The sequence below is a fragment of the Myxocyprinus asiaticus genome, chromosome 9, assembly GCF_019703515.2.
Source record: "Myxocyprinus asiaticus isolate MX2 ecotype Aquarium Trade chromosome 9, UBuf_Myxa_2, whole genome shotgun sequence".
Lineage (NCBI taxonomy): Eukaryota > Metazoa > Chordata > Actinopteri > Cypriniformes > Catostomidae > Myxocyprinus > Myxocyprinus asiaticus.
In genome coordinates, this window is record NC_059352.1 from 42916775 (window position 1) to 42944638 (window position 27864).

General features: G+C 44.1%; 1 protein-coding gene across 5 annotated transcripts in view; it reads left to right on the forward strand.

Annotated features, from left to right (window-relative positions):
• LOC127446469 (potassium voltage-gated channel subfamily H member 7-like) overlaps positions 1-27864 on the forward strand; it is a 92690-nt gene that overhangs the window by 15044 nt on the left and 49782 nt on the right. For all 5 annotated transcript variants that reach the window (XM_051707408.1, XM_051707412.1, XM_051707409.1 and 2 more), the window contains exon 3: positions 23226-23381. In XM_051707408.1, coding sequence (XP_051563368.1) covers positions 23226-23381 — 156 coding nt within the window. The remainder of the gene's footprint in view (positions 1-23225; positions 23382-27864) is intronic.

The window sequence follows — 27864 nt, forward strand, 5'->3', positions numbered from 1 at the left end:
CTTTTGCTGTTTGTTTTCTGCGATTCTCTAATTGTTTTGTTTTTTTCAGCAACATGGGTAGTGTAGTTCTTAGCCATGAATTATTCTATTGAACTTAATCTTTAAAAAATGAAGTTGAATTAACACAGATTGATGGCTTCAAAAGAAGCATATACTATTAATTAACAACCTCACAGTTTACAGTAGGCCTGTCTTTAAAGGTTTATAAGTTATCATTAAAAATAGATTAGTCAGGGGGCCTGGGTAGCTCAGCAAGTAAAGACGCTGACTAGCACACCTGGAGTCGCAAGTTTGATACCAGGGCAGGCTTCCTAAGCAACCAATTGCCCCGGTTGCTAGGGTGGGTAGAGTCATGTTGGGTTGAACTCCTCATGGTTGCCATAATGTGATTCTCGCTCTCGGTGGGGCACGTGGTGAGTTGTGTGTGGATGCCGCAGAGAAGAGTGTGAAGCACTCCACACGCGCTAGGTCTCCTCGGTAACTTGCTCAACAAGCCACGTGATAAGATGCGTGGATTGACGGTCTCAGACACGGAGGCAACTGAGATTAGTCCTCTGCCACCTGGATTGAGGCAAGTCACTACGCCACCACAAGGACTTAGAGTGCATTGGGAATTGGGAATTCCAAATTGGGGAGGGAAAATAAATGGATTTTCGCTTCCGGAACCAGACTGTTGCACTCTTTACACTGAATAGAACTTTCATCTCCAAGAAGCATGCAGTGCATTCAGAAAGTATTCAGACCCCTTCATTTTTCCCCCGCATTTTGTTATGTTACAGCCTTATGCTAAAATGCTTTAAATTATTATTTTTTTCACATCAATCTACACTCCATACCCCATAATGACAAAGCAAAAACTAGATTTTTGAAAACTTTGCAAATTTATTAAAAAGAAAAAATTAAATATCACATATGGCTGTATACCTGTCACTCTAAAGACTGAACACAACCATGTCAGTGGCTTTATAGATGCTGTTAGGCCTAGTACTCACAGAGATCAGGTGATGAATGACAAATAATGAAGATCTGTTAACACATTCAAAATCTACTCAATCCAACATCTGGCTCAATTATTGATCTTTTCCGATCTCAGTACCTCTAGCATACATACACACACACACACACACACACACACACACACACACACACATGGGCTTACTTACTTATGAAATTGGAATTATTCACATTTGCACCCTTCTGAATATCAATTCAGATTTCTTGAAAATGAAATATGTCGATACAAATCCACTTTCTATTATGATTCACAGCAGATTAAATATTACAGTTTCACTTTGGCAGAGACAGAAGAGACACAAAGAGAGAGAGAGAGAGAGAGAGAGTGGGAGAGAGAGGTATTTATAGCTCTTGTGCTTTTGGTAGGTATGGTGTTTGGAATCTCAGCTCAGGGGAACAGTGACACAGACTGCACTGCTGTACTGTTAACCCATACCTGCAGATATAACCCTATTAGGATTTGTGATTCATCTTTATTATTACCAAGAATGTGAAATGCTTTTTCAGAGGGTGAAAATATTTAGCACTCTGCAAAAGGAACAAAAATTTTGAATTTTTTGTTGGAAAAACAAATATGATAATATTATGTTCTATCCCTATTAATCCATAAACTCAAACTTGTACTCATTCCCCAGTGGACTGCAAACATTTTCACATCAGTATACAATTAGATTAGAATTAGAGAAGGACTGAGCAGATGAGTGTGACAGCGCTGTAAAGAGATAGCCAAGCTGAGCCTATGAGCTTTTCAATCAGGAGATAAAAATACTGTAAACACGAAGACTGGCTCCATCTTTAGTCCTATCAGACAGGCTGTTAATTCTAGTCTCAGCCTCAGACAGCACGCCCATAGAGGTTTCACTGACCAGTTGATGCATATTGCAAACAAAATGGCAAGAGCTTTTTTAATAGATAGTTCCAATTAGAGATGCTCTTGAGTTCTAGGAAGCGAAAGCCATGATTGATCATAAAAGCACAATAATTGCGTGACTTTTTTCTTCCGGTAACAATTATATGCAAACATCATTGCCATTTTGGGCAGCACCCTGCAACCCGACTGGCTTGAGGGGGACAGCAGTTTGCGTCAACACTGCATTAAAAATAGGCAGAAAGAACGCAACTGAATGGAACAGTTTATTTTTTATTTTATTTGAAAAACTATTGTTGCAGGGTGCTAAAAAAAGAACAAGATACAATGACGCCTGACCAACTATTAAAATATAGCACAAATGGAGGTACATGTACTTGTTAGCTGATTTATCTGTCAAGTACTCAAATTGTCAAAATGATCAAAATGCCCATCCCTATCAACATGCAAATCTGATTGGCTGATTGCTATGTAATTTCTGGAAGTTCCGGTGCACAGGTTTTTTGTTACACCCAAGTTAAAAGATTCCGAACTAATCACTACTAATCTAGAATTAATCACTGGATTTGTTAAGTCTTTAAAAGATACACTGATCAGCCACAACATTAAAATCACCTGCCTAATATTGTGTAGGTCCCCCTCGTGCCACCATAACAGCACCAACCCGCATCTCAGAATAGCATTCTGAGATGCTATTATTCTCACCACAATTGTACAGAGTGGTTATCTGAGTTACCGTAGACTTTGTCAGTTCGAACCAGTCTGGCCATTCTCTGTTGACCTCTCTCATCAACAAGGCATTTCCATCCACAGAACTGCCCCTCACTGGATGTTTTTGGTTTTTGGCACCATTCTTAGTAAATTCTAGAGACTGTTGTGTGTGAAAATCCCAGGAGATTGGCAGTTACAGAAATACTCAAACCAGCCCGTCTGGCACCAACAATCATGGTGTTTTTAAAAAAAAAATGTATTAAAAGTTTTGTTGATTCCATATATCATATATACATATATTTACATATATATATATATAAATAACAGAATATATGGAATCACATTATATTATTTACAACCCTTCCTCCCGAACATTAACCACCCCACCCCACCACCCAACACAAACAGATACCCCAGTGGTCAAATACAATTGACAAAGAGACACAAACAAACAATAAAACAGAAGAAAATATTTAGAAATACATTTAAAAAAAGTATATGTTCAAAAACAAAAAGGCTACAACATACACATTTAAAACAACACGTCTCCCTCCACTGCCCCTACCCGAGAGCCCTCCAAAAAGGCCAAATAACTGCCCCACCTCCTGATGAACATATCCATGTTGCTTAGCCTTCTATATGACAACTCTTCCTAAGCTGCCACCCTGCCCATCTCCTTGCACCACTCACGAAATAAGAGGGCTCCAGCTGACTACCATCCTCTAAGGATAACCTGTCTGCCCACCATAACACCGGCCAGGATCCAATTCTTCATGTACTTATCTCCTACATCAATGACCGCCCCATCACCCAAAATACAGAGCCTGGGGCAAAAGGAGATCCGAGTACCCAATACGTCGGCCATAAAATTCTGGACCCTCAACCAGAACTCCTGTATCTTATGACACCCCCAAAAAACATGGGTGGCGTCTCCATCTTCTAAATGGCATCGCCAGCAAGTGGGTGTGTCCTTAAGACCAAGCCTATACAATTTAGAAGGGATCCAATAAAATCTATGTAGAATCTTAAATTGCATAAGGCGCACCCTTGCATCTCTAGATGCAGACTTGACGTTTTTAAGAATCCTAGCCCACACTCCCTCCTCCAAAACCAAATTTAAATCTTCCTCCCATAATCTTTTGAGGGAATTTAAAGCTCCGTCCCCCAGACTCTGAATTAGCAGGGAGTAATACACTGATGCCTCATGACCTTTTCTAAAAGCAGTAATCACCACTCGAGTGTAAATGCAAAATAACAGGGTGTGACTTCACTTCTCCGATTAATTTGATCGAACGGCTATGCAGAGGCGAGATAGGGGCAGGAGCTTCCTTTTCAATACAAAACCAGGGAGGGGCTCTCTCAGGTGGAAGTGACCAATGAGCCAAATGTCTGAGACTGAATGCATAATAATAAAACCAAATCTTGGGTAGGCCTAACCCACTTTTGTCACTCAGCCTATGTAACTTATTGAAATTTAACCTGGCACGCTTACCATTCAAAATGAAGGACTTCGCTATGCTGTCAAATTGCTTGAAATAAGAGAGGGGGATATCTATAGAGAGAGATTGTAACAGGTAGTTGAATTTTGGAATACAATTCATTTTAATTACATTAACCTTCCCAATCATCGATAAGTGTAATGAAGCCCACTTGTCCACATCATTCGAAATTTTTTTATTAAGGGATCAAAATTAACACTAACTAAATCAGACAAATTTGCTTGGAACAAATTTCCCAAATACTTAATGCCCTGTTTGGGCCACTGGAAGGCGCCCGGCTGGAAGGCCGTTACTGGACAGTACGCTGTCAAAGCCAAAGCTTCAGATTTAGACCAGTTGACTTTGTATCCTGAGAACTTGGAAAAGGAATTCATAATTCTGTGGAGGCAAGGCATAGATCTAGTGGTGTCGGAGACGAATAATAAAATATCATCTGCGTAACGCAGAAGCTTATGCGCCACACCTCCCGAAATCACCCCTGGAAAATCATCCTCCTTATCGCGGCTGCTAATGGTTCCAGGGCAAGACAGAACAATAATGGGGACCCTGCCGAGTGCCCCTGGCCAGAGTGAAATAATCTGAAATTAATCCATTTGTTTGTACCGCTGCTACAGGATGTTTATAAAGTAACTTAATCCAACCAATAAATGTACTCCCGAACCCATACATTTCCAAAATCTTAAAAAGATAATCCCATTCTAGCATATCAAACACCTTTTCGGCGTCAAGTGAGATGGCAGCGACCAGAGACTGATTATTCGCTACTGACCACATGATATTGATGAAACGCCTGATGTTATCAGAAGAGCTGCGGCCCCGAATAAACCCCACCTGATCTATATGTATAAGAGATGTCATAACCTTACTTAATCGGTTAGCCAAAATTGTTGACAAAATTTTTACATCTAGTTGGATTAGGGAGATTGGACGGTAACTTTTACACTCGCTTGGATCTTTGTCCTTTTTAAGAATCAGACTGATCCAGGCTTGTGTCATGGTTGGAGGAAGCTTTCCATTCTTTAATGGTTCAGTATAAACTTCTAACAAAAGTGGAGCCAGTTCTGTAGCATAAGATCTAAAAAATTCTGCGGCAAAACCATCTGGCCCCGGAGCCTTGCCAGTAGGTAGGGACTTAATTACCTCGTCAATCTCCTCCAAGGTTATCTCAGAATCAAGAGAGTTTTTTTGCTCAGTCTTCAGTTTAGGAAGATCTAATGGTTCCACAAAGTTTCTAATATCTTCATCAGTAGACAAAGATGTGGAACTATAAAGATCAAGATAGAATTCTTTAAAGGCATTATTAATATCAATGGCTGAGGTAAAAATGTCACCACCAGCCGATTTCACTGAGGGAATGGTAGAAAAAGACTCTCTCTGCTTTATATATCTAGCCAAAAGCTTCCCTGCTTTGTCCACCGACTCAAAGTATGACTGTCTTGCCCTGAATAACCAAAACTCCACTTTCTGCGACAAAATAGTTTTATATCTATATTTCAATCGGGTCAATTCTCTGAGGCCATCAGATGACATACGGCGTTCAGCTCTGCCTCTGCACTTTTAATATTTCCTTCCAACTCCACGAGTTCTCGTGCTTTGGATTTTTGGTGAATGAGGCATACTGTATGATCCGACCCCTAAGAACCGCCTTAAGTGCCTCCCAAGCCACGCCCACAGAGGATACCGAGGACCAGTTGGTCTCCATATAAACACTGATTTCAGTCTTTAACATTTGTTTGAAATCAGGATTTTGCAAAAGGGACAGTTCCTTGCTGCCCCTATCTCCCAGGCTGGCCTATTCGGCGACACCGTCGAGGACTTTGCCCAGCAGTTCTCGACGGTGAAGCAGCAGAAGGAGGCTATCCGGCATATCCTGCCTCGGCATGGCTCAAGATCCCACACCCCATACTGCCCCCTCCCCCCCGGTGAATTCCCCTGAGGAAGGACCTTCTCTCTCCATGTCTGTTCGCTAAGTGGTGTTCTTCCTGACGGGAAGACCCCAAGAGATGCGCAGTCAGATCGGTGCTTTTCTTCCTGCAGGAGAAGTTGGAAGGGCGGCTGTCCCCTTCCACCTTGAAGGTGTACGTTGCTGCTATGGTAGCACACCACGACACAGTGGACGGTAAGTCCTTAGGGAAGCACGACCTGATCATCAGGTTCCTGAGAGGCGCCAGGAGGCTGAACCCCTCCAGACCGTGCCTCGTTCCCGCATGGGACCTCTCTGTAGTTCTTCAGGGTCTACAGAGAGCCCCCTTTGAGCCTTGAAGACTGTCCTCCTGACTGCGCTCACTTCCATCAAGAGGATAGGAGACCTGAAAGCGTTCTCTGTCAGCGAAACATGCCTGGAGTTCAGTCCGGGCTATTCTCACGTGATCTTGAGACCCCGACCGTGCTATGTGCCCAAGGTTCCCACGACCCCTTTTAGGGACCAGGTGGTGAACTTGCGAGCGCTGCCCCAGGAGGAGGCAGACCCAGCCCTGTCATTGCTGTGTCCAGTGCGCGCTTTACGCATCTATTTGGATCGCATGCAGAGCTTTAGGATCTCTGAGCAGCTCTTTGTCTGCTTTGGTGCACAGCGGAAAGGAAACGCTGTCTCCAAACAGGGGATCGCCCACTGGCTCATTGACGCCATAGCTATGGCATATCATGCCCAGGACGTGCCACCCCCAGTAGGGCTAAGAGCCCATTCTACCAGGGATGTAGCTGCCTCCTGGGCCCTGGCCAGGGGTGCCTCACTAACGGACATTTGTAGAGCAGCGGGCTGGGCAACACCCAACACCTTTGCGAGGTTCTACATGGTCAGCAAGACCATGTGACGTATTTTCCACTTAAATATCCCCCCCTCTCTCTGGGTGAGGTGTGGTCTCCACGGTGTCCTCCCCTTGGGAGGGACACCCCCCGACTAGACCTGGTTGGCCCAGTCGGATATTCCCCCTTTTTTTAGGGAGTGGAAAAAAAGAAGGCGAAAAGAGGCCACGACTGGGCAAGCCTGTCTCTATCTTTTGGGTAGTCGACTTGTCCCCAAAGGGCCGTTCGACACTCATAACTATGTTGGGGGAGGTTACGTGTCAGCCTGGTGCACTGGCTACGAGGCACAAAGTTGTCTGCCTGTCACACACCGCCAGTTCTCGTAACACAGTTCAGCCCGTTGCGGCGTTTTGTATAGGGACCCCTAGTGTCACTACATCGACACAACGTCAAGTGAGTGACAGAAAGGGAATGTCATGGTTACTTGCGTAACCTCCATTCCCTGATGGAGGGAACGAGATGTTGTGTCCCTCCTGCCACAACGCTGAACTACCCGCTGAAGTGGCCGGACCTTGTCTCGGCTCCTCAGCATAAAACCTGAATGAGTGGTTGCACGCCAGCTCCTTTTATACCCGTATGTCCAGGGGAGTGGCATGCAAATACCACTTGCCAATTTTCTTTGGCCTTTTATCAAAGACCAGAGGTGTCTCGGGCTCCCAAGAGTGACCCCTAGTGTCACTACATTGACACAACGTCTCGTTCCCTCCATCAGGGAACGGAGGTTACGCAAGTTACCATGATGTTTTCTCTCCATGTCTCTCACACACATAAAAACAGCAACCCATACACACAAAAGAACACTCACTTGCACTCACACATGGGTTCACAAGGTTTGAAGTCTGATCATTTTCAGAAGCAGCAAGCAGAAGCAGCTCATTATGGTCTGCCTGACACATTGACTATGCTTTGCGTGTTTGTGTTACAGAGTTTTCTCTTTCTCCTGTAGTGCAGTATTAACTGACCTTTCACACGCTCCTCAAAGAACATTCAGTCACAGTGCTTGAACCTTTGTGCGTATGTGTATGTGTGTGAATTGAATGTCTGTGCTGAGAAATTGAGATTGCAGACAATGAATAATTCAACCAGACAATTCCTTCACCTTACACACAGAGGATATATACATAGAGGTGCATCTCAATAAATTAGAATGTCGTGGAAAAGTTCATTTATTTCAGTAATTCAACTCAAATTGTGAAACTCGTGTATTAAATAAATTCAATGCACACAGACTGAAGTAGTTTAAGTCTTTGGTTCTTTTAATTGTGATGATTTTGGCTCACATTTAACAAAAACCCACCAATTCACTATCTCAAAAAATTAGAATACATCATAAGACCAATAAAAAAAAACATTTTTAGTGAATTGTTGGCCTTCTGGAAAGTATGTTCATTTACTGTATATGTACTCAATACTTGGTAGGGGCTCCTTTTGCTTTAATTAGTGGCGTGGCATGGAGGTGATCAGTTTGTGGCACTGCTGAGGTGGTATGGAAGCCCAGGTTTCTTTGACAGTGGCCTTCAGCTCATCTGCATTTTTTGGTCTCTCGTTTCTCATTTTCCTCTTGACAATACCCCATAGATTCTCTATGGGGTTCAGGTCTGGTGAGTTTGCTGGCCAGTCAAGCACACCAACACCATGGTCATTTAACCAACTTTTGGTGCTTTTGGCAGTGTGGGCAGGTGCCAAATCCTGCTGGAAAATGAAATCAGCATCTTTAAAAAGCTGGTCAGCAGAAGGAAGCATGAAGTGCTCCAAAAATTCTTGGTAAATGGGTGCAGTGACTTTGGTTTTCAAAAAACACAATGGACCAACACCAGCAGATGACATTGCACCCCAAATCATCACAGACTGTGGAAACTTAACACTGGACTTCAAGCAACTTGGGCTATGAGCTTCTCCACCCTTCCTCCAGACTCTAGGACCTTGGTTTCCAAATGAAATACAAAACTTGTTCTCATCTGAAAAGAGGACTTTGGACCACTGGGCAACAGTCCAGTTCTTCTTCTCCTTAGGACGCCTCTGACGTTGTCTGTGGTTCAGAAGTGGCTTAACAAGAGGAATATGACAACTGTAGCCAAATTCCTTGACACATCTGTGTGTGGTGGCTCTTGATGCCTTGACCCCAGCCTCAGTCCATTCCTTGTGAAGTTCACCCAAATTCTTGAATCGATTTTACTTGACAATCCTCATAAGGCTGCGGTTCTCTCGGTTGGTTGTGCATCTTTTTCTTCCACAATTTTCCTTCCACTCAACTTTCTGTTAACATGCTTGGATACAGCACTCTGTGAACAGCCAGCTTCTTTGGCAATGAATGTTTGTGGCTTACCCTCCTTGTGAAGGGTGTCAATGATTGTCTTCTGGACAACTGTCAGATCAGCAGTCTTCCCCATGATTGTGTAGCCTAGTGAACCAAACTGAGAGACCATTTTGAAGGCTCAGGAAACCTTTGCAGGTGTTCCCTATCTGTCACTCACTCGACGTTGGTGTCGATGTAGTGACACTAGGGGTCACTCTTGGGAGCCCGAGACACCTCTGGTCTTTGATAAAAGGCCAATGAAAATTGGCGAGTGGTATTTGCATGCCACTCCCCCGAACATACGGGTATAAAAGGAGCTGGTATGCAACCACTCATTCAGATTTTCTCTTCGGAGCCGAACGGTCATGCTCATCGAGCTGAATAGCACTGTTCATTCACCTCTGCTGGATCTGACGGCGCATTTCAGCGGCTTCTCCCTCCTCTGCACTGGTGCACTGCAGAGAACGCCCCTGGGCGCTTCGGCAGAAAAACTAGAGAGTATATTTTCTGAAAGAGCATTTTTCCCCTCTAAAAGAGTATATATTTCTCTAAAAGAGCGCACACACGGAACGTCTTTTTAAAGACGCGTCTTTTTAAAGATGCCTTTCCGTTCGTGTGTTATTCCTGGTTGCGGTCGATTTCTCTCAACTTCGGATGGTCATGATCGCTGTCTTTCGTGTCTGGGCGCGACCCACACGGAGGCAGCGTTTATGAATGGCTCATGTTCTCACTGCGAGAACATGACCATGGCAACGTTGCGGTCGCGGCTTGCTTTTGTAAGAAAGCAAGCCACCCCAGCGGCTCCCCGCCTTGGTCCTCCTACCTACGGGTTTGAGGTCAGCGCGGCTGGCGCTGGGGGCGATTTGGGGACCTCAATGGGATCGCCTCCGCCGGGTATCCCCCCGCGGACCTCCCATTCCCCAGCACGCTCGTCTGCCCCAATCGGGCTTCCGGATGAGTTCGCCGGCTCGTCGCACGGCGAGTCTGGCTTCTCGTTCGAGGCCCGCGAAGATGATGAGCTTTCGAGCGCAGCGTCGGAGAGCGGGCTTGTCCAGTCGGACGCAGAAGCCTCAGCTGGGCTTCCCCCTTCGGGGACGGTCGCCCAGTTACAGGCCGACGCCGAAATGACGGACATGCTTTCCCGGGCGGCCGCGAGCATCGGGCTAGAGTGGAACCCTCCGCTCTCCCCTGAACCCTCGCGGCTTGATGATTGGTTTCTGGGCTCACGGCGCCGCTCAGACCGTCCGCGCCCCGCTCCAGTGCCATTCTTCCCGGAGGTGCATGAGGAGCTGACGAAGTCGTGGGAGGCACCTTTTACTGCCCGAACCCGGCTCCGCAGTTCCCCCGCTCTCACTACCCTCGATGGCAGGGCGGCCAGGGGCTATACGGCGATTCCCCCGGTGGATAAGGCGCTCGCAGTGCACTTATGCCCGCAGAGCGCCGCCACCTGGCGTGGACGCCCTAAGCTCCCCTCCAAGCCCTGTAGGCTCACGTCGTCCCTGACGGCCAAGGCCTACAGCGCTGCTGGACAAGCCGCCTCTGCCCTGCACGCCATGGCTCTCCTGCAGGTCCACCAAGCCAAGGCACTGAAAGAACTGCACGAGGGTAGTTCCGCCCCAGATTTGATGCAGGAACTGCGCTCGGCGACCGACCTCGCCCTCCGGGCGACGAAGGTCACAGCGCGGTCTCTTGGGCGGACGATGGCCACACTAGTGGTCCAGGAGCGCCACCTGTGGCTCAACCTGGTCGAGATGGGCGAGGCCGACAAGACACGGTTCATTGCTGCCCCCATTTCCCAGGCGGGCCTATTTGGCGACATCGTTGAGGACTTTGCCCAGCAGTTCTCGACGGTAAAGCAGCAGACGGAGGCAATCCGGCACATCCTGCCCCGGCACGGCTCAAGACCCCGCACCCCGTCTGCTCGTCGCCAAGGGCGTCCCCCTGCGGTGACTGCACCGGCTCCGCCGCAGCCCGCCCCTCCGGCCCGGCCCCGGCGTGGAGCCCACCGCAGGAAGCCGACGCCACCCGTCTCTCAGCCGGCACCGTAGAACCCACGGAGGTCTTCGAGGCGCCCCTGAGACGGACAACCCAGGGACGAGGGAACCCACTCACCTGGAGCTGGTAGAAAGACCACTCCATCCCCCGGTGGAGGGCCGGGTGGAAAATCTTGTGTTGCCTTTTCGTTTGATTTCGCCGTACGCCCAAGTGGCTGCGGTACCCAACAGTTCAACAAAAGAGCGGCTTCCTTCCTCCCTGGGTCACATACCCGCTGTGTACGGTCGTCACCACGACTACCGTCCACGGGCTTTATCTTGCAGGATTGGCGCTCCAGCGGTGCCCTTTTCGCCCCTGAGCGCCCAGCTGTGGCACAAATCCACCCCCGATGTGACAGCCTCCACGGGTCGCGAGGACAGGCCTCTTCCTCCCCCGTCCCAGGCTGTTCCGGGGGTGGTCACAAGGAGCCAGGTAAGTGCTTCGATGTCCCTAGACTCAGCACGGCCACGACGTGCTGTGGCACCTCGCGCTCCGCCCCGCCGCGAGGCCCCACCTGCCGGTACGTCCGACGACGTTGTCCCCTTGGTTCCCCTCGCACGGAATTTGGACGCATGGCTTGCACTTCCCAATCCGTCGCGGTGGTTGATCCGGACCGTCCGACTCGGCTACGCGATTCAGTTCGCCAGGCGCCCGCCCAGGTTCAGCGGTACTCACTTCACCTTCGTCAAGGGCGAAAACGCTGTTACTCTGCGCGCGGAAATCGCTACCCTCCTACGAAAGGGCGCGATAGAACCTGTCCCTCCAGCCGAGGTGAAGAAAGGGTTTTACAGCCCCTACTTCATCGTACCGAAGAAAGGCGGTGGGTTGCGGCCAATCTTGGACCTGCGAGTACTGAACCGGGCTTTACACAGACTCCCGTTCAAGATGCTGACGCAAAGACGCATTTTAGCGAGCGTCCGGCATCAGGATTGGTTCGCGGCGGTAGACCTGAAGGACGCGTACTTTCACGTCTCGATCCTTCCTCGACACAGACCCTTCCTGCGGTTCGCGTTCGAGGGTCGGGCGTATCAGTACAAAGTCCTCCCTTTCGGCCTGTCCCTGTCTCCTCGCGTCTTTACGAAGATCGCAGAGGCTGCCCTTGCCCCATTAAGGGAGGTAGGCATTCGCATTCTCAATTATCTCGACGACTGGCTAATCTTAGCTCACTCTCGAGACGTGTTATGCGCACACAGGGACCTGGTGCTCTCGCACCTCAGCCGACTAGGGCTTCGGGTCAACTGGGAAATGAGCATGCTCCTCCCGGTTCAGAGCATCTCTTTTCTCGGTTTGGAGTTGGACTCAGTCTCTCTGACGGCGCGCCTTACGAACGAGCGCGCCCAGTCGGTGCTGGCCTGTTTGAAGGCGTTCAAACAGAAAACAGCGGTTCCACTGAAACTTTTTCAGAGGCTCCTGGGGCATATGGCATCCTCGGCGGTGGCCACCCCGCTCGGGTTGATGCATATGAGGCCGCTTCAGCACTGGCTCCAGACTCGAGTCCCGAGACGGGCATGGCGCCACGGGACACACCGCGTGGCCATTACACCGGTCTGTCACCGTCTTTTCAGCCCTTGGACCGACCTCTCGTTTCTACGAGCAGGTGTTCCTCTAGAACTGGTCTCCAGGCGCATCGTGGTCACGACAGACGCCTCCAAGATGGGCTGGGGCGCTGTTTGCAACGGGCACGCAGCCACCGGCCTCTGGACGGGTCCGCGGCTGCGTTGGCACATCAACTGCCTCGAGTTACTGGCAATTCTGCTCGCCCTGCGGAGGTTCCGGCCGTTGATCCAGGGCAAGCACGTGCTAGTTCGGACAGACAGCACGGCAGCGGTAGCATATGTCAACCGCCAAGGCGGTCTGCGCTCCCGCTGTATGTCACAACTCGCCCGCCGTCTCCTCCTCCGGAGTCAGCAGCACCTCAAGTCGCTGCGAGCCACTCATATCCCGGGCAACCTCAACGTTACAGCGGACGCGCTGTCACGGCAGGTTCCCCGCAGGGGAGAGTGGAGACTCCACCCCCAGGTGGTCCAGCTGATTTGGAGTCGATTCGGTCGGGCTCAGGTGGACCTGTTCGCCTCCCAAGAATCCTCCCACTGCCCGCTCTGGTACGCCCTCACCGAGGCTCCTCTCGGCATAGACGCATTGGCACACAGCTGGCCCCCTGGCATTCGCAAATACGCATTTCCCCCAGTGAGCCTACTTGCACAGACACTGTGCAAGGTCAGGGAGGACGAAGAGCAGGTCATCCTGGTAGCGCCCTACTGGCCCACCCAGACATGGTTCTCGGACCTCACGCTCCTCGCGACAGCTCCCCCCTGGCAAATTCCCCTGAGGAAGGACCTTCTTTCTCAGGGACGGGGCACCCTCTGGCACCCGCGCCCAGACCTCTGGAATCTCCATGTCTGGCCCCTGGACGGGACGCGGAAGACCTAGGTGGCCTACCACCCGCGGTGGTAGACACGATCACTCAGGCTAGGGCCCCCTCTACGAGGCGCCTGTATGCCTTGAAGTGGTCTCTGTTCGCTAAGTGGTGTTCTTCTCGACACGAAGACCCCCAGAGATGCGCAGTCGGATCAGTGCTTTCCTTCCTGCAGGAGAGGTTGGAAGGGAGGCTGTCCCCTTCCACCTTGAAGGTGTACGTTGCTGCCATAGCAGCACACCACGACGCAGTTGAGGGTAAGTCCTTAGGGAAGCACGATCTGATCATCAGGTTCCTAAGAGGTGCTAGGAGGCTGAATCCCTCCAGACCGCTCTTCGTTCCCTTATGGGACCTCTCCGTAGTTCTTCAGGGCCTACAGAGAGCCCCCTTTGAGCCTTTGCAGTCAGTCGAGCTGAAGGCACTCTCCCTGAAGACTGCCCTCCTGACTGCGCTCACTTCCATCAAGAGGGTAGGTGACCTGCAAGCGTTCTCTATCAGCGAAACGTGCCTAGAGTTCGGTCCGGGTTATTCTCACGTGATCCTGAGACCCCGACCGGGCTATGTGCCCAAGGTTCCCACCACTCCTTTTAGGGACCAGGTGGTGAACCTGCAAGCGCTGCCCCAGGAGGAGGCAAACCCAGCCCTGGCGTTGCTGTGTCCGGTGCGTGCTTTGCGCATCTATTTGGATCGCACGCAGAGCTTTAGACTCTCTGAGCAGCTCTTTGTCTGCTTCGGGGCACAGCGGAAAGGAAGCGCTGTCTCCAAGCAGAGGATCGCCCACTGGCTTGTTGATGCCATATCTATGGCATATCTCGCCCAAGACATGCCGCCCCCGGTAGGGCTACGGGCCCATTCTACCAGGGGTGTAGCGGCTTCTTGGGCTCTGGCCAGAGGTGCCTCTCTAACAGACATTTGTAGAGCAGCGGGCTGGGCAACACCCAACACCTTTGCAAGGTTCTACAACCTCCGGGTGGAACCGGTTTCGGCCCAGGTAGTGGCACGCAACACAAGCGGATAAGCCCGGGATAGCCGGCCGGGTGTATCGCTTGCACATAGCGCCTCCCACCTCCTTTTGAGCTGAAGACGTGCGCTGTTAATTCCCAGTAGTGTTCACAAAAGTTGTTCCCTGGTTGATTTCCTCCGAGCCCTGTGGCAGTCGAGTCTTCGGAGAGACTCACTGCCGGCCCAGTACACGTGCTATCTAAGAGCCCGGTGCTGGGGTAGGTGCTCCGCATGTGGCGGTTCCCTGTAAGGCTAACCCCATGCGATCTATATCTTCCGCTAGCTCGTTTCCCTGCTGGCAAACGGCGTCTTCCTTGGGCTGAGCCCCTCTGCCCCAGTCTCCATGTTGTAGTACCTCCTCCCCCATTGGGCAGGATCTACCTTGAAGGCTCTCCACATGGTTGGAAAGACCATGTGATGTATTCTTCCACTTAAATATCCCCCCCTCTTGGGGCGAGGTGTGGTCTCCGCAGTGTCCTCCCCTTGGGAGGGACACCCCCCGACTAGACCTGGCGGCCCAGTCGGATAATCCCCCTTCTTTTTTAGGGAGTGGAAAAAGAGAAGGGGAAAAGAGGCCACGACTGGGTTAAGCCCGTCTCTATCTTTGGGTAGTCGACTTGTCCCCAAGTAGGGCCGTTCGACACTCATAACTGTGTTGGGGGAGGTTACGTGTCGACCTGGTGCGCTGGCTATGAGGCACACAGCAAGTCTGCCCACCACACACCGCCAGTTCACGTAACACAGTTCAGCCTTGTGGCGTTTTGTATAGGGACCCCTAGTGTCACTACATCGACACCAACGTCGAGTGAGTGACAGATAGGGAACGTCATGGTTACTGGTGTAACCTCCGTTCCCTGATGGAGGGAACGAGACGTTGGTCCCTCCTGCCACAACGCTGAACTACCCGCTGAAATGGCCGGACCTTATATCGGCTCCTCAGCGTAAAACCTGAATGAGTGGTTGCATACCAGCTCCTTTTATACCCGTATGTTCGGGGGAGTGGCATGCAAATACCACTCGCCAATTTTCATTGGCCTTTTATCAAAGACCAGAGGTGTCTCGGGCTCCCAAGAGTGACCCCTAGTGTCACTACATCGACACCAACGTCTCGTTCCCTCCATCAGGGAACGGAGGTTACACCAGTAACCATGACGTTTTGAGTTGATTAGCTGATTGGCATGTCACCATATTCTAATTTTTTGAGATAGTGAATTAGTGGGTTTTTGTTAAATGTGAGCCAAAATCATCACAATTAAAAGAACCAAAGACTTAAACTACTTCAGTCTGTGTGCACTGAATTTATTTAATACACGAGTTTCACAATTTGAGTTGAATTACTGAAATAAATGAACTTTTCCACGACATTCTAATTTATTGAGATGCACCTGTATATATAACAAACACTTAGGTCATACTTAATGTATGAATTTCATTGCATTAGAAACAAAATATCAAACTAAGTGGTATCTGCCTTTCTCAGAAATAACATTCTAATCTGCCTTTCTCAGAACTAACATTTTATTGCAATGACATTTAACCAACTGCTGCCATTTCCAAGTAATTTTTGAAACAAGTAACCTTCACACAAGTCCACACAAGCACACTTTTAAAAATGGAAACCTGCAATTGATACCTTAATGACCTATTTCTACCTTATTTAACCCTCAACATTAGTTGGTGCAACCTAATGTAGTCAGGTTGATTCAGATATGTTAAATGTTTTTAGGTTAAAATCTTTGTTAGTGCAGTTGTTTATCACAATAAAGGCAAAAATGTTCTAAAAACAGAAAGTGTCCAATTTATTTTTATATTTTGAACAATATATCTTTGGTTTATAATTTGAAAGCTAACCTAAAGTGTCCATATACTTTTTGGGCCACATACAGTATGTACAGTACACACTAATGGACAAATCACTTAACGGATCACACAGGAAAGCTCCTTAAGTGTCTTTCAGGATAAATGTCACCAACAAAATTCCAGGAATAAAAATAGGAAAGAGAGAGAAATGAGTGAATGGATGCACCTTCAGCTTATTGATTTAAAAAGGCCTTTCCAAGGTATGAATGCATGCATGTGCGTGTTTGTGTGTGTTGGTGTGTATGGATTACGTTGTCTAAAGAAGTCTCCAAGGACTCTGTAGGTTTAATTATTGATGGTGGAAATTGAATCTAATGAAATTTCCATCATCTTGAAACAAGAACTGAGCTCAATATATTCTGTCTCTTCATATACAAAAGAACATAAAAACATGCTTACACGCACCTTCAGATCAAAATTTTTTAGTGAACAACATTCTGAAGGAAACACCAACGAGTGTTCCCTTTAGCTCAGAATACATGTGACCTTAAGAAATTTTGTCTTGGGAATAATTTGGAGCCATTTAAATATCTGCTGTCATCATATACGTCTTGCTTGGAGTTGAGATGCTATTTCACCAAACATCTATGTAATAGTGTAAATGCATTATTATATCGTGGGTCTCCTCTTTGACCTGTGTAAGCTCAACCTTGAACAGGGCACATGATTAACCTTTCAAGTAACAGATAAAGGTAACACAGACAGTGAAACTGTGGCTTGCATCTCCTGTAAGTGGAGGGGAGAACCAATGGGCAAGAGCTGCAGAATTTTGTAACAGCTCTCCCCTATGTGTTACCCAGTCCATCTCAGGACAGTTACACAAGCAATATGTGAGAAATGAAGATTGCAACCTGACCAGTACCTGAGCACTGTTCTGTCTGGTTTAAGGCTACTCTTTTTCTTTCATGCTGTAATGCCAGCAGGCGTTCACTCTGATTGATGCAGCCTCTGTTCTGAGATGCTTGATAGTGCTTGAAACTAAAGAAAAGCAATGCTAAAATTGAACTAAAGTAAAATTTCTGGTTCTTGACAAATGCACTACTTATTAAACACAAAAAACTGTCTCTTGGAGAAATGCTTGTGCAAGTTGCATTAGATATGATGTTTGACTTTGTTATATTAATTTTATTCTCTGGCTGTGAAGTGTGGCTCTGATCATCCTGGATCAGTGTGCACAGCCCAAATTGTTGTGTAAATAAATGTATTTGACACATTGTAAACATTATCCTGAATCTTGAGAAAACAAGGTCATACCCACCATGGTGTAATGCATATTTTTTTAATGCTGCATTCCATTCAACTTGGAAAGTCAAAATTTCCAGCTTCCTACATGTTTAAGAGAACTGCGTGTGAAAATTGCGTTCAGCAGCGATTTTGTGTTTTTTTTTTTTGTTTGTTTTTTTGCGCCATTCCCTGATCTGCCTAATTCCTTTAGTGAATCGAGTGTTAAGCAAGTGCAGTTAGCACGTGCAAAAAATTGCATTTTTAGTGGGCGCAATTCATTCTTAGTGAATCTTAGTGTTTTTTATTCATGAAAAAATATTATGTTTTTCTTGACTCAAACATGATTTACATTTATTCATTTGGGAGACGCTTTTATCCTCGTCTCCTCTTCCTCTCTGACACCCAAAGGCTCTCTCACCAGCACTACAAGTTGTGTAGCACCACGCATGCTGCATTGCTGTCACCGTCATTTTTGGGAGTAAAGAGCAAACCTCCGCTTTATATGTGAATGTCCCTAAAGCACCTCTTCCAAACCTCGTAATATTAAATGAATGCTTGTAATTAGCAGGATCATACACAGGGCCTCCACTGTCTTCACTAATCCTGTAAGCTTTTATACAGATAGGAATTTGTGAAAACGAAATATTACGGATTTACACCTGATTATGGAAGCAGATTGTGTAAAATAAATAGATTGTTCTGCACAAAATTATTGTAAATACAATATGTAAATATGTAGTCAATTAGGTCAATTGCTCGTTCATGTTAACTGCAGTTTTGGGAAATGCACATAAAAAATAATGACCGTTCGTAAAATTGCTGGTAGAAAATGCTCTTAAACGCTAAGATTGATTGTTATTGGGAAACGGGGCCCAAACTGTTTCTGTTATGTTAATTTTCTACCGGTAGATAATGCCGGCATTTTGCAGACAAGTCTTAACTTTTAAATAGTTTAAGCTCATTAATGCTGAAAGCACTGTGTGCCCTATTCACCTCTCTCAGTGTATCTCAGTTAATTTGACTGTGGTTTCTCCTGCTTTACTCTCTCAAGACAAGCATCAGATCACATTTCATTTAAGACGTCTCTGGGTCAACAGATTCATTCTTTATTAATTGAGGTCACAGTAATGGGGTGAATTTTATGTCCACACTGCACAAACATGTGCATGCATCCACATAAACAAACACCCATACCAGTGAGATTGAAGTTATTGTTGGACTGCACACAATTGTCCAGTTTTGCAAAAACAGAATTATTGATTTCCCCACTCCACATGTGGTCCATAAATCAGTTTACAGAGCTAGAATCCAAAGAATGTGTGTGAATGTGTTTTTATGTGTGTTTTGAACCTTGCAAAACTTTAAGGACAAAAGTGCTAAAAAATTTATTTGGGGGCAATCTTGATGGGAAATGTTTTTAAAATAATTTAAACATTAAATAATTACACTTTACAGTAAGTAACCCTTCACAATAAGGTTGTATAAATTAACATTAGTTAACGCAACGGTAACGTGTCGTGAACTAACAGTGAACAATATTTTTACACAATTTATTCATCTATTTTAATGTTAATTAGTACTAATATATTTGAACATTATTGTACATATTAAGATTAGATAATGCATTATTAGCTAACATAAACATATAATTAAAAATAGTAAATTTTTTAATTAACATTAACCAAATTTAATGAATGCTATAAAAAAAATATTGTTAATTGTTAGTTCATAATAAATAATGCATAAACTAAAGGTGGCATATTGTATAGTGTAAATTGTAACCAATAATTATTATTAAATAATAGATTATAAATAATTAATAATTTAGTTAATAAATGTTTTTAAACAAATAGTAGTAAATCATTTTTAATAATTATTTTTTCAATTATATTTGTATTTATTTTTAAAATCTTTTTTTGTTGAAAATTGGGTGTGAATAGACAGTTTGTACTAGGTGTAATTATAATTTAGCTTTATTTAAAAACAATAAAAGTCTATGGTAAGTCCCCATAGCTATGTAAACATACCTGTGTGTGCTGGATGTTTTTTCCTTTGCCCTTAATGCACTTAAAGCAGCACCACAGCTGCATGAAATTCAAGCGTTTAAAGTGCTCATTCAGTTCCATAGAGCTAATCTCTTAAACTTCTCTTCTCCATTCAGTCTACACACACACACACACACACACACACACACACACACGCACATGCACAAATGTTTCTCTCAATGATTTTCTGAATTTGCCTCTCACGTAGGTTAATACCAAATGTAACCAACCCAGACTGTTTGGGATTAGAACTGACAGGTTGTTGCACTCCATAAACATTCCTGCTGTAAAACTGATATTTATGCCCAGTCTGGCAATAAATTCTATTCCACACAGAGCATAAGCCAATACCCAAAGTATCCAAATGCCATTACAGGCTCTGGAAAACATCACTGCAGAATAATTTCTTTTTCTTCTACTTTTTTGTAGACAATACTCTATTTTAAAAATATTGTTAGACTTTTAGGGTAAGAATTGTAGATCTTTTAGTGTAATGTGTCAAAATTAGATTGTAGTAGTTTTGTAATTGTAGTTTTGTATAATTTTAAAATATGTTTTTTCTGCATGATTTATTCTTACATTTGATTAATTTTGTTGTAATTGTGTTAGAGACACACATTTCTCAGTTTTTAGAAAAGGGATAACTGTTTCAGGATGCGTGAGTTTAGAGTAAGCGGTGCACTGGCCATAGGAGGCACTGGGACATTTCGCAGCGGGTCGGCTGACTTGTGGGCAAGTTAACAAAACCAAAAGGGCTTCATCTAAAAGGATATTTAATACATATAGTGATTATACGCTATGCATCATGATGGGTTTGCATAGGACTTGGGCTGTTTATGTTGTCCCAGTCTATCTCTGGTCAGAGCTGCATTTTCTCTGAAGGTACTGTCGAGGCAAAGTATAAAAAAGAACTAGTAGAGCTCAAAGTGTATGTCTTGCGGTTTGTTCCTCTTGGCCTAAAGTGATAATACCACATTACTCTCTCACTCTCTCAGGATGTATTGCATTATGTGGTAATATTGACAGTGATGTAGTAGAGAGTCATAGCTGGCTTACTCGGGGCTTATACCTGCCTCTCTTATTTCATTCATCACACACATAGAAGGAGAAAGGGAGAAAATACATTACATTTATTGCTGTGCTTTATCAATATCATTCATTATAAAAGGGATAGGTCCGATACTGGATGCTGTTTGGTCAATACAGTGTTCCAGCCATGCTAAAATACTTATTAGCAACAGCTATTACGTGGAACACCTCTTCACTTATATACTGTATATCACTGCACAGCAACCATAGAAACCAATATTATTAACCCTTTAAACTCTGAGGGTGTTTTTAAAGATTTCCTGTTTCAGGGGCATACACAAAATTAAAGGCTTATAACTTGACAAAAACAAAAAAAAGAGGGTCAAGAGTTTGGAATCATTGTAAGAAAACTTTTAAAAAAATGTAATGATATAGATTATGATCAATTCTGAGACTCTCAGCCTAAGAAACTGCTGATTTGACATTATATACCTCTAGGTGTAAATAAAGTGGATCTAAAAAACTGCTTTTGTTTTGTTCTCAATCATGTCAACTGTAAGGACTTAAAGTCACTGTGTTCAATGTCGCCTCAAATTGCTGTCTGTTGAAACGCAAGGTATCGGCAAAAATGATGGCATAATTAATCCCAAGATACAAAAATATGCCAGTTTTTGGTGTTTGCGTATAGTGTGTATTTGCGTAAAATGTCATGCAATTATTGTGTTTCCATGATCGATCATTGCTGTCATTACCAAGAACCCTGGTATATGTGCCCATCCCTAACTGTATTTTTTCACAATTGTGCAGAGTTCAGTTTATAAGCTGTTACATTTGTTCGAAGGTGTAGGTGATTTGTCCAGAAAACAAAACCACATCTTTCTCTGTTGCAGAGATGATATAGAATCATGAAGCTGTTGGGTGCTTCATTCAGGAGCGGGTTTGGTTATTAGCAATAACCAATACTTATCAAAGATAATGATTAATTATTAAAATCAATAAAACATTGATTAGAATCAACATTAGCTTATTAATCCTTCAAATCAACAATCATCAAAGATAACTATCAATTATCAAAATCAATAGAATATTAAGAAGGATTAATATTGCCGGAGCACTACCCTGGAATCAAGGACTGCTAACCAGACAGTATAAGAGTCTCAATATAGGATTGTTCTCTTAGGAATGTTGACGTCCAGAGAACATCGACATTCAAAAGGTAAACAATGAAGGCTTGAATCCGAGCATTGACATCCCGTGCCATCCCTTGAAAGAGGTGCATGCAGAACAATTCCAAAACACTGCTCTTTAAAGTATAACAAAGTTTACTGATGCAGTAATATCAATTAATAATCAATACAATGCAGTCGATAATCTTCCATCTTCCAACTACAAACTAAATAGTAACATGATTAGATATGGTAACAAATATGCCTATAATACAGGGTATGGAGGGTATATGTGTGTGTGTGTGTGTGTGTGTGTGTATGTGTGAATGGGTGTACAGGTGCATCTCAATAAATTAGAATGTCATGGAAAAGTTCATTTATTTCAGTAATTCAACTCAAATTGTGAAACTCGTGTATTAAATAAATTCAGTGCACACAGACTGAAGTAGTTTAAGTCTTTGGTTCTTTTAATTGTGATGATTTTGGCTCACATTTAACAAAAACCCACCAATTCACTATCTCAAAAAATTAGAATACATCATAATAAAAAAAATTTCAAAGATAAAAAATTTCTGTCCCTGTCCCCTGAGTTGGGACAGGGACAGAGCTTGTAAATTATTTTGGTAATTATCAATGGTTGGACTGTTGCTAGTGTCTTATTACTGTAAAGCCAACTGCTCATATGCACTGGAAAAACTGATTGATGATTATGAAAATGATAATGGTTATGACAATAATGAAGACAATTAGGTCTTTAGAGATGGCAGCCTTTGGCTAATTATCATGTCTGATAACTCTTGTGCCCCAATATTGAAATCTACTGAAATCCACAGTTTGTTTCATCAAATTTAAAGACCCATCAGAGCTTCGACTACATTCTGCTTTTCTCAAGGGCCATCTTGCCCTTTAGTTGCCATGACGACCCCCGTCTTTGCCTGTCAGGAATGAAGCCTGAAGCTGTCAAACTGAATGAACATCAGCGTGTACATGCAAAATGCCTGTTTATGTAGTGAAGTAGCAGATGTAACCTGCTTTCTACAACCTTCTTCTGCCTCTACATTTATATTGATGTTTAATCCGAACAATCAGATTAATTAACTAGAACAAATCAGAAAAAAACTTTAATTAACCAGAATTAATCAGAGGTCAGAGTTCATTTATAAACTGAAAGATGCTCATGTCATTAAATTCAGTAATAGTTTGATATTAAATACTTATGTAAATAATTTTTTATGTCTCTCTTTTCATGTCTGCAGGATCAGACTTTCAGTGCACGACACACATAATTCCTGTGAAGAACCAGGAAGGCGTGGTCATGATGTTCATCTTGAGCTTTGATTATTTGGTGAAGGAGGGCAGCATGGATTCATTAGACCGACTCAACCACACCTCTCCAGCCAGACTAGAACAAAGTTAGACTTCTTTCTTTCTTTCTTTCTCTTGCTCTTCATCAAAGAACAGTATAAGTCACATCTTTTTCTTTACATTTCATTTCTTTCATGTCTCTTATCTTTTTGGCTTCTTATCTTAAACAGCTATCATGCCTTTCCATCATACCCATTTACTGACAGCACTTTCTTAAATTGCTGACTACCTGTCTGTCAGAAGTGAGAGAGAGAAAAAGGGAAAAATTTAAACAAATTGAGCATGGTGGATGAGAAGAAGAAAAATATGGAGAGAGAGAGAGAGACATAATTTTTATTTGCTCCAGCTGCTCTAGCTCACCAGCACACAATGTCAAGACTGAGCCCACTCAACCAGAAAAGAAAATGAAGTGAGGAAAATAATTTATGTGACACAGTGTTACAATTATTTGGATCCCTGAGGCCAGGTGCTGCACAACGCTTCATTTATAGGATCTCAAAACTGAGCTCACTAAACTGCACAATGCAAACAGAGTGTGTGTGTGTGTGTGTGTGTGTGTGTGTGTACATGTTATAATTATGACAAATGTTCATAGAGACCTGTAAGCAATAAAACTGCTGTAAAGCATTTTCTGCAAAATATGCAACTGCATCAGTTTACACAAAAACACACACTCCAGCATACACTTGTACATAAACATATGCTGTTACTCACAACAAACCATGCCTAATTTCCTGCTTAAACTCTGTATTGGAAAGTCACATCTGAACTATGAAATCCAATTAATATCCAATGCTAATACCATCTCTCTGTATCATAGCAACAGGGAATGTTTTGAAAAGGCCATCTGTGTGTGTTTGTAAGTGTGTGTTTGTGTTAGTGTGTGATAGAGGGACTGTTTAGTCAGGTCTGATATAAACTGGTAATTTGCCATGGAAATTTAGTCAGTATTATGCTTAGATACTCAGCATAATGCTGTAAAAAATCTTTGGCAAAAACAGGGATGAATATAGGTTTCCTATATCTTTCTTCCTCTTAGAGGGCTAAATAGATAGGAAAGGCATTGAACCAGCAAAGACAAACTAGCTAGTAAAATTTACAAGCTTTTCCATCCTGATACTTGTCAGTGTGTCCCTAAACACTGTCAATAATTTATCACGTCTCAAAAATTGAAAGACATCCCTGCCCAAAAAGCCTCTTTTGTGGTGTGTGTTTTCATGAAGTAGTGTTATAAATAGCCCAGTTTATAGAGACTTTTAATTAAGGCTGGCATGGTACTGAAACCCCAGTGAGAAGAGAGAGAGAGAGAGAGAGAGAGAGAGAGAAATCACACTTAAACAGTGAGAGATACAAAGACGTGTGAATTTATCCCACAAATGGCATAAATAAAACATCAGTATATAATAATAGAACATATAAATGGATAGTTGACCAATAACATGTACTTTTTTTTTTGAACATCAAGAATTTAGGTTAAAATTCACAAGATTGTATAGAGGAAAGTGTATATTTTAGGTGTTGTCACTGCTTATAAATACATTTTACAACATACATTTTACATACAAAAGCACAAAAATTCCAGGTAAGTACTCAATATACACTCACTGAGCATTTTGATAGGAACACTATGGTCCTAATAAAGTGCCCGATGTGGTCTTCTGCTGTTGTAGCTCATCCGGCTCAAGGTTCGATGTGTTGTGCATTCTGAGATGCTATTCTGCTCACTACAATTGTACAGAGTGGTTATCTGAGTTACCATAGCCTTTCTATCAGCTCGAACCAGTCCGGCCATTCTCTGTTGACCTCCCTCATCAACAAGGCGTTTCTGTCTGCAGAACTGCCACTGACTGGATGTTTTTTGTTTTTGGCACCATTCTGAGTAAACTCTAGAGACTGTTGTGCGTGAAAATCCCAGGAGATCAGCAATTACAGAAATACTCAAACCAGCCCGTCTGGCACCAACAATCATGCCACAATCGAAATCACTACAGTCAAATTTTTTCCCCATTCTGATGGTTGATGTGAACATTAACTGAAGCTGCTGACCCGTATCTGCATGATTTTATGCATTGAACTGCTGCCATGTGATTGGCTGATTTGATAATCACATGAATAAGTAGGTGTACAGGTGTTCCTAATAAAGAGCTCAGTGAGTGTATATGACATCATTTAAAACTTCATGTACAATAATTAAAACTGTTGTTTAACATAGTTTTTAGATGAAGCATATAATGTCATGCTGCAGGAAACTGCTGACACTTTGAAATGGCATGTCAACTACCCAAACACAACAGAAAAGGTCATGAGCTTTCCTTGGACACCAATAATGTTTTGTAGGGAGTCAAGAGGCATCAAGAAACTCCCCTAAACCAAGTTTTCTGGTGTTAAGCTGGTCTCAAATGTCCACAGATAATTTAGCTGTATTTTCTGTTTGTTTGATATCAAGCTCATGTAATGAAATCTGTGCTAATTCCTGAGGCTGTCATGACCTCCAGAGGAGATAGACAGAGAGAGAGAGGACTTCATTTGAGCTATGTCTCCTCTCATCTCTTCTCTGAATTTCATTGATGGTGATATCCCAGTTTTCCCTCCATCAGAGACATTTCTGCTTGTTTAACATTCAGGTTGTTCTTGTTAAAGATTCATGGCATGGGTGAGACCGTGTGGCTGCAGAGGTTTTGCAGTAGAGACCCCATCAATATAACCTTATTTGAAGGCTACTCTTATGCTGTGAATTGCACCATAAACTCATTTACTGAGTACACCATAGTACAGTTAGAATCTAACTAGATGATGACAAAACAAAAAAGATTCTTTCTTTATAAATATGGGGGTATATAGGGAATAAAGGAAGCAGGTGGGTGTGTGTGTTTATCCAGTTGAATTCATAAGTTTGCGTGCCCCTTACAGAATCTGCAAGATGTTTATCATTTAAAAAAATTAGACGGATTATACAAATTGAAATGACTATTTGTATCTTTTGTAATAGTTGTGCATGAGTCCCTGCACTGTCCTGAGCAGTGAAGCTGCCCACTGTTCTTATGGAAAATCCTCCATGTACTGCACATTCTTCAACTTTACAGCATCTTCTGCACATTTCAGTTCTTCCAAACAGTGGCTATCTGATGTTGAAATCCAGCTTTTGACCCTTAGGACAATCGAGGGACTAAAACACAACTATTACAAAAGGTACATACATTCATTGATGCTCAAGAAGGCAACACACTATATTAAGAACCAGAGTGATGCGGGGGCCTGGCTAGCTCAGCGAGTATTGATGCTGACTACCACCCCTGGAGTCGTGAGTTTGAAACCCAGGGTGTGCTGAGTGACTCCAGCCAGGTCTCCTAAGCAACCAAATTGGCCCGGTTGCTAGGGAGGGTAGAGTCACATGGGGTAACCTCCTCATGGTCACGATTAAGTGGTTCTCGCTCTCAATGGGGTGCGTGGTAAGTTGTGCGTCAATCGTGGAGTTTAGCATGAGCCTCCACATGCGGAATCTCCGCGGTGTCATTCACAGTGAGCCACGTAATAAGATGCATGGATTGACGGTCTCAGAAGCAGAGGCAACTCCAAGGACCTACTAAAGTAGTGGGAATTGGGCATTCCAACATTGGGAGAAAAGGGGATTAAAAAAAAAAGAGTGATGTAAACATTTAAACAGGATGATTTGTGTAAATTGTTATTATTTTGTCTTGTGGGATGTATGTAAATATCTGTTATGTAGCTTCTTATTTTAAGAGCGCTATGCGATACATCGTACATGCAAAGTCAGTGGGCATGGCCATGAAGTTTTGATATTTTCGTGCAAGCATGCATTAAGTATAGGTGTAAGTGGGTTGGCGAAACCATGTGCAAAGTGCTAATGGGCTGGGTCAAGTGCAATTTAATTAGTGAGGTTTTTCTCCGGTTATTGCAACGTCTGCTTCCTGTTATATATTACATTTCCTGTCAAGCAACGTCAATATAAATGAAGACAGCCTTTTCATAAGAATTTGGTAGTGTAAATGGGCTTGATGTAATGCATTAGAATAATAGAAATATGGACCATTTGTTTCTTAAAATCTTTTGTGCAATAACAGCATCCTTGAAGTGAACTCTGTGCTGTTTTGTCTGCCACCATTCCAGTGATATGGTGTTTAGCGGCAAAATACTACAGAGGATGTTTGTGTTTCCTCCTGCCTCTGGACCACGATGTATGTGTTCTTTATTGGCTTGTCTTACCTGCGTTCTTGACCATGTTACAAAGCTTGATGCTTTGCTGCTCTCCCATTGTTCATTGTTTTGTAATGTGTATTTTATATATGTTTCTCTGTGTAACAAATCCCTTAGTTCCAGGGAACTGCGTTCCAATAAACAGTTTTTTATTTGCAAGTTAATCTTGTTGATTTTCAGCAACACACTCTGCACACACACACACACACACACACAGGCGGTTCAAGCATGACTCTCTCTCTCTCTCTCTCTCTCTCTCTCTCTCTCTCTCTCTCGTCTGCCACCATCTCCTCTCCTTTTATTTCCACCACAGCT